The 8,504-nt window shown below is 31.2% G+C and overlaps 1 protein-coding gene across 1 annotated transcript; it reads right to left on the bottom strand.

The window, feature by feature from the left end:
• Positions 1-476: 476 nt before the first annotated feature.
• Positions 477-2,618, bottom strand: LOC110662120 (gibberellin 3-beta-dioxygenase 1-like). The gene is made up of 2 exons (XM_021820996.2): positions 1,970-2,618; positions 477-1,269 (listed from the first exon to the last, which is right to left on the bottom strand). The coding sequence occupies exons 1-2, from the start codon at positions 2,434-2,436 to the stop codon at positions 714-716; spliced, it is 1,023 nt and encodes a 340-aa protein (XP_021676688.1). The 5' UTR covers positions 2,437-2,618; the 3' UTR covers positions 477-713.
• Positions 2,619-8,504: the final 5,886 nt, after the last annotated feature.

Genomic DNA, 8,504 nt, shown 5'->3' with positions numbered 1-8,504 from the left:
TATTTTAATTTTATTTTATAAAATTTAAAGTGTTCGACTTTATTTTTATTATATCTTAGATGAATAACAAATAAATTTAAGGAAAATTTTATCTAAATTAAATGCTAACACTTTACATTTTTTTTCAACAAGAAATTACATTATAACCCTGTGATTTCATGTAAGTTTGCATATATAGAATGGCAAATCAGTGATAAAATGTCAAATGGGTGATAATAGATCTCATAAAATGGAATTATATACACATTTTAAAAATAATTTTTTTTAAATAATAACTACCTTTTTAACTTTATTATTTTTTTTATTGAGTTTTTTTTTTCATGTAATATGCTTACATGAAATAACAAGTTCACTGTAAAATTACTCTTTTTCAACAGAATATTTGAAAGGAAATTTAATATCAAGATTCTAATGGATTATTGAAAAAGGAAAGATTTTTTTTTTCAATGATCCCAATGTATATATATATATATATATTACTTAATAATACCTGTTTTCACATTGGTGCTGTTTTAGCTTAATATTTCTGAAATGGTCTAAACACTGCTAAGATCATGTATAATCTAAGACAAAGGACCAACATACAATTTTACAATAATTAACCATCTAGCCTTCATGGGTCCTTCTTTAATTAAAAAAAAAAAAACTGCATACTTTCCTCAAGGACAAGCGTGAATATTTTTCATACATATGACACTTTTTATTTCTTCCCACTAAATTCTAATCGAAGAAAGTGCTTTGTCAAGATTCTTGGCCTTCTTGCCAACATATTCAGCTACCGACACCGAACGGTATAGAGGAATTTGGCCAGAACTCAAAGCCAGTGGATAGAGATGGAAATCAACAGGTGGGGAATAGAAGAAAGCCACAGAAAACCTTTGTTTAGGTTCTTTCATTACCACGCGATGAAGAACGCAAGGAAACCTAGCATTTGAAAGGATGTGTAAGAGATCACCAATGTTCACTACAAGTGCCCTGGTGACTGGATGTACTGAAACCCATCCAACTCCTTCTTTCAATATTTGTAGACCGCTGGTTCTCTGGTGCAATATGGTGAAGAGGGAAGTGTCTGTGTGAGGGGCTAGACCCATGGCTCGATGGGGATCTGGACACATTGGATAGGAGTTCAGCTGCAGAGCAGTGCTGGCACCTCCAAGTGAACCAACCCAGTTCATTTCCTCTTCAGATGTGGCTAAGTACTTGAGAATTTGACGCATTAAGGTTCTGGCTAGCTCCTCCATTTTCTTCTGATAATCTTCCATTACGTCACTGTTTACATGATCGTAAACATATTCATTATTAGGAGAGTTAATTTCTGCTTAATTAGGCTTAATTTCTTTAGCTTCCTGCCTATAGTTTGCTTGTTTATAGAGCTATACATGCGCCAGAAAACCAATAACTCATAAGAAAATTTCAAGTTCTGGTATTAAGTTAATTAGAGTTCAATTTAAATGCTAAACTTTATTGAAAAGATTGCTAATTGGAATTTGGATGCCTAAGCACTATGTGTGAGAGTGTACTTTTATCTTTAAAAAAAAAAAGAAAAAGAAAATCTCTTAATCTTTTTGAAAAGGATCTCTGACTCTATAAATGGTAAATTAATAAATGACTTCAAATCACATTATCCAGTGATAAAGATGAATATGCTGACCTTCTAATATTATACACATTGAGACTATTCTACACACATACACCCATACAGATATCCAAAAAGATTGCTATAAAAGAAATTTTTACTAATACTAGTAAAATTTTCGTGAAACTTAATTAATTTATATTCTTAGAAAAAGGTATATTTTAATTTGAAGGTGCAAGAAGAATATTTATGTAAGCAATTATTATAAATCATAGATATATGATTCAGCTTCACCATATAAATATTACTATAGGTCATATTAATGTCATTTTTCCGAACAAGATGAAGCAGCTTTATTCATTTCCCTACGTGCATGGAAGTGCATGGACTTACCAAAACTTCTGATACTCATGGGGCCAAAGTTCCTTGGCATGATCCATAGGAGAACCCATGATAGTGAACCCTTCATGCCACATAAACTTGTTGAAGAACGACGATATCCGAGCTAAGCCGTATCCGGTGGCTCCCCCGGGGGACCTTAAGGCCTTAAGCTTTTGTGTAGTAGGAAGAGAGAAGAGGCGTCGAACTTCTGACTCAACTTCATCCAATAAATTCAATGGAATACCATGGTTTACGACTTGGAATGCACCCCATATCTCACATGCATGACCTATCAGCTTGGCTGCATCAGAGTCCTCGAGATCAATCGTCGGTATCGAAAACCGGTCATTGGACACAAAACCATCGGAGTCAGGCCAAGCATGAGAATCAGGCACAGTACCAATGGAATCAAAGTCTAGAGGGATGATTTGTTGGAGGTTGAGAGGATGTTTTGTGTAGACTTCAGAGAGAGTGCTCATGGTATATAGCTATAACTAGCTAGCCAGTGAGCAAGAATAAGCAAGTGAAAGGAAAATAAAAGAAAAATAAGTTAGGCTTTCATGGGACTTCAGAGAGATAGCTAGCCAGCGAGCAAGCATAAGCAAGTGAAAGATAGGAAAATAAAAGAAAAATAAGTTATGCTTTCATGGGATTTCGGAGAGAGTGCCAGCGAGCAAGCATAAGCGAGTGAAAGATAGGAAAATAAAAGAAAAAAAAAAAGTTCGGCTATCATGGAATTAGATTAGGTAGATTAATGACAAATAAATAAGCAAGATTAGGGTTAAGATGATACAGTTTGGACAGAGCTATGTCTGCAAGTGAATTTGGAAGGATTGTGTGGATGAGACAAAACAAGGAACAGACAATACACAAAGTTGTGGCATCTCAAAGACTCCAAACAGTTTCTTTGTTTGGATGATAAGGATGGGACCCTTCTTGTTTTTTCTTTTGCTTTTATAGAGAAAATGGACATGCCTTGCCCACATGTTGGAAAATTTTCAAAGGCTTTGATGCTTTCACCATTTGGGGTTTGTAATATTTATCCTTCTTATGTTCAACGTTTACACGTACATTAAATGAACCTTTGTTTTGTGAATAACTAGGTTAGGAATTCAAATTTGTATTATTCCTTTAAAAAAATATATAATAATTATTATTATTATTATAAAAAATATAAAAATTAAATAAAATCTCTTGATTTCAAACTTTCCATTTTTATCTTAATATTAAAATCTTGAATAGTAGAATTTTATTAGCCTTTTTCTATAATATTCAATTTAACACAAAAACATAAAAATTGAGTTAATCAAATTTTAGAATTGATAAATTAAATCAATTTTCCATAAAATTAATATTTTTAAAGAAAATATTTTTAAATAAATATTTTATTATTAAATATTTGTTAGATTTTTTATTTTAATATTTAACTTTGAAGTGAAATTGAGAGAGATATAAATAAATTAATGGTTTTTTTTATTTTAATTTTTAATTAAATTTTATTTTTTACTTTTTTTTAAGTTAAATAAATAAATAGGGTAAGGAAGAAGAGATGAAGAGATAGAGAAGATAGAGAGAGGGGTCAATTTGTAGTTTTTATAAACTTTAAAAAGCAAACGATAAAATGTCAATTATCATTTTGATCCTTCATGCAAGCAATGTGTGTATTACACATACCTAAATCAAAGGTAAACTAATTAATTTTCAATTTTAAGATTTAATTAATAAGCTAATTGTTGTATTTTATATTTAATTAAACTTTATTGTTAAAATTGAAAGATAATATTAATTTTTTGTGCAGCTATTGTCTGTTATTAATGGATAAACATTTCTGACTATAAAAATTAAAAAAAGAAAATAGAAAAAAGAGCAATCATAGCTAGCTAACTTCTAATATAAGAGATATTATTCATAGAATTAATGATGTCCCATATAATAAAATTGTTTTATTCAATGGTCCCCTGAGGCCAACAACTTTGTATTATATGATATCCCAAAGTGAATATTATATAAAAATTATTTTTTAAGCTTTCGTGTGCGCATTTAGATAAATTATTTAAAATATTATGTGATAATTAATATGGATATGCTTTAGAAATAATTGAACCCATCTTCCCATTATTTATAAATTAATGGGCATTATATAGAATAAAATTTCTTCTTTGAATCACTTGTTGGCACTTAGTGGAATTGGCCCCCGACGATCATATAAATAAATTTTCCACTAAAAACAAATTCATAAATTTTAAAATAAATATGATCCAATTGAGTATCGAAACCTTACAAAAAGGTGATATTAGCAGGACCTCAGTACTAAAATTTCATGTTAATTAATTTACGTGCATATTATTATTATATTTGCCGACTTTAAAACGTGGTCGTTTATAAAGGAGAGTTTTGGTGAAGTGGGAAAGCTTTTGATGAGAGCCTTTTGGGCAATTTAATTTCTTTTGTAAAGGGCTCAGGTGTACTGTTTTGACCTACAATTGCAGAATCCAAATTATGAAAAAAAGGAAATTATTGAGTCTGACCATTGGTCTGCATGGAAAAATACACATAATAATTATTAAGGCAAAGAAATCTATGTTGATCTTCAAACGAGTGATTTACGGCCATCCAATATTTGAAAGTGAAGCCACTAATTGGACTTTTGCCATGTGGTATTAGAGTTATCTTTAAAACTGTAAAGTTTGTATTAGAGTCATCTTTAAAATTGTAAAGTTTTAAATTCGAGTTTCAATCAGAACCATTTATACAAAGTATATGTATATATATCAGGTAGCCTGTCCGTGGGTTTGATCCGAAAAATTTTGGGTTGGAATCCACTGTTTTAGCTCTGGGATTGGGGGGTTGAGATTGGATCACTTAAGGATTTTGGTCTAAATTACTAGTGGTTTCGATTTTAGTTTGATTATAATTATGGGTTTAGGTTTCAATTCAATTTCAAACTAAACAAAGGGTTCCACATTAAAGCCAATGTCTTGTTGATGTGGCCCAACCGCAAGTGCATGGGTCATTCAAGTAATATAGAAAAAGATATCGTTCTCACAAAAAATTGTGTTTTTAATTGAATTTTTGATGTAAAATGAACTATACTAAAATTGTAATTTAATCAAAGAAATAAAAGAAATTTGAACATTTAAAATTTAAGGGATGAAAATACAAAACTAAATTCAAACAATGAATAATTTAATAATTGGCTAAATAAAGAAATTGAGAATGTTAATAATGAAAATTGATGAAATGAGATTTAACTAAGCACTCAAAAGTAAAATTTCAAGCAACAATTGATACAAAATGATTCTGGAGTTAAGAGTTCATATTTAAGTCAATTTAAAATTTTCCTAACTAGTACAATCTATGAAATCTATGGGTTTAAAGGGAACCAATTCTAAAATCATTTGAAATCTCTTTCGAGTGAATCAAAGAGTGCCTTGGTTAATTAAATCTCACTTTCATGGAGTTTAAAATTAACTAAAACCCATTAGGTTCTTTAATCAATCTATTAAGCTCTCTTAATCCTTAGTTTATTTCTAGATCTAAGCTAATTAAGTCTAATTTCTTGATTATCTATCACTTGGTCTTCTCCTTTCTATCCTTCAACTAAGGATTAAAAACATAACTTAATGGGGCCCTTCACAAAGCATGTAAATAAGCACACAAGAAGTGGATTAAATCTCATAAATTTCATTAAATTGAGACTAACCCGATTCAAATCTATAAAAATAACTCAAATATTACATCCTCAACTCCATAATCAAAGAAAACTACTCACAATTCATGTTTAATACAAGAGATTCTAAGTAAAAGAGGAAATAAATTATGAAAATAAACTAAAACTAAAAAAACCCGATAGATGAAGTGCAGTAAATGTGAAGAAGAGAAGAAGAATCTAATTTCCTGGTCCAAAAATGAAAGTGTCGACTCCCCTTTTCTTTCTTTCCTTCTTTTTCAATCTTTCTTCCTATAGCAAAAATGAGGTAAGAGTCCTATTTATATTCTTTGACAAAGCCCTAAAAATGGTGTGTGTGAGGTCATTATAAGTGTGAGAAAATTCCTCCTTCAGCCAATTAATGAGGAAGTACACAGGCTATGCAAGTGGTTGTGCAGGATCTTGTGCACATTTGGCAGGCTCCAGAGATTTCTCGTAAAGTTATATAGGCTATGCAGGTTTCGACATGTTTATATTGTCTTCCTGAAGATGCACAGGCTAGTTGCATAGACTCTGCGATATCCTATGCAAGTTTTGATAGGTTTAAGCTTTCTCCGTGAAAGTGCACAGGCGAGCTGGATAGGCTGTGCAAGAGGTTGTGCAAGTTTTGGTAGGTCTCAAAATTCCTTCTAATTTCTGTACACAAGCTGCATAGACTGTGCAGATTTCAGCAAACTTCAAAATTTTAAATTTTCAAGCTTCATTTTTGGCACTTTTGCACTTGGAATTTACTCCTCACTTACACAATTACCTTTTAGTCCGTCAAGAATACCATTTTATCTGCAAAATAAAAACAAAATTACAAATTAATTCAAAAATTAACAATTATGAAAATTAACTAAATAACTAATAAAATTAACTAAAAATGACTAACAAATAAATAAAATGACTATGAAATTCAACCTAAATGACTATATAAAATGTATATGTCAAATATCCCTAAACTCAAATCTTTGCTTGTCCTCAAGCAAACCTTAAAATATAATGCAATTTTGGGGTTCCTTATCCAAGGAGTTATGAAAATCACCTACTAGAGCAACTTAGCTTACCTCTAGCCATACCAACAATCCATACTCCCATCCTTCAAAATGTGAAGAATCTAATGCTTACCCAAACTTTCACCACTTAGCCTAAAGTCAATTAATTATTTAAAATCCTAAACCAACAATCAAAAGATAAAGTCATGGTCAAAAAGAACTGCAGAACAATCAATAGCAAAAGTGCCTCTATATAGAATGATGGAATTTGATAAATGAATGAATAAATTCTTAATCCCATAAGCAAACTTCCTATCCCTATATCCACTAATGTAGCAAGTACAATCAAGAGATTAAAGAACTTTTAGGGATGTAATGGGCAATAGGGCTCAAAATGAGGCTAACAAGAAAAGGGTAAAAGGAATTTAAAGTGTAACACCCCTCGCCCGTCTACAGTATAGCTGAGCAAGGCGTGCTACACGGCGTGCTGGAGCACGTAGTTTGTAATCAACTCATTTTCTGAACTCAATTTGATTTTAAGAAGTCTTTTATGTAATATTCATATCATGTTGATTCTATTTTCATACTTTAATAAAATCAGTGTTTCAAAAATGGTAATAAAAATCCGGCATGGTGTCGTCTGTATTTCGAACAAACTGTCCTTCTAAACCTGTTAAAAATAGTTCAATATGATAATCTCAACCATCCAACTAATTTTTCAGTCTCACAATTTCATAATTTCAAAATACAGTCCATCATATTTTATATTCATCAAAACACCATCCATAGGAGTTTAATATATACAAATTATTACGAACTTTAAAGTTTTATGATATCTATACATATTATATAACAAAATGTCAAAATACAACTGATAGTCATTACACAAGATCCTAAGTCCTACCATGTATACAGCGTAGTGCAGATGACTCTGGACTCCTGTGCAGATCTAATGTCTTACCCGGTCGTAGGTCTGCTGGGCTCCCCAGCTGTGTCTCCAATACCTATGCGTTACAAAAGCAATGCGCTAAGAAATTTTTCTTAGTGGTGTCAAATATAAAGAAATATACACTAAAATAAAGTAAATAAATTGTTTATGAATTTATGACATCTATATTCTTTACAGTTGTTGATTCTACTTTTATTTGCTAACCTTTCATTTTTGCTAATTTTGGTGATACTGTATGTCAATAAACTGAATTTAGCTATTTAAATTTAATAATACTTAAATTAACTGCCCGTGTAGCCTATATACTGACCAGACTGGATAAACAGATATACTGGTACTGGGTACCTAGTACCTCGGGCCGTCACACAATTGGTCACAAAGTGTCTCCCGGTGTGCAAACAGTATGGCTAAAAAGCCATATAGTCAATCTGGCGATAAGCCAAGTATAATAACACAATACGTATAGCCGTAGGCTATTAAAGTCACAGTGCGGCATAATATGCCGTAAAAACACAGTATGGCGTAAAGCCATTTACAGAACAGCTGTCAGAATCCTATTGGCATGCCAACCTATCCAAACTAGTCAACTAGGCAAACTAGGGCACATTACAAATCAATTGTTTAATTCTTCATTTTTTTTTTTTTAAGTTTGCTAGTTATCATGTAATTCTCAAGTCAATGTAAATGTTGACCTTTTTAGGTACTATGGATAAGTTGATTCTAGCATTAGCATGTCACAAATTGTAATTCAATATGCTACCAATACAGTGCAATTTACCATTTTTACAATTTTGTATTTAATGCCAAATTACTTCAAGCATTATTGTATGTAAATGTTAAATTTTCAGTTTTAGTATGCTAAATTGGTCTAGCTTAATGTCTTATTTCTCTTGGTTTTTAGCTTTTGGTCAA

This window comes from Hevea brasiliensis, chromosome 11 (assembly GCF_030052815.1).
Source record: "Hevea brasiliensis isolate MT/VB/25A 57/8 chromosome 11, ASM3005281v1, whole genome shotgun sequence".
NCBI lineage: Eukaryota > Viridiplantae > Streptophyta > Magnoliopsida > Malpighiales > Euphorbiaceae > Hevea > Hevea brasiliensis.
Note: the sequence above shows the minus strand (reverse complement) of the source record. Positions and strands in the feature narration are given on the sequence as shown.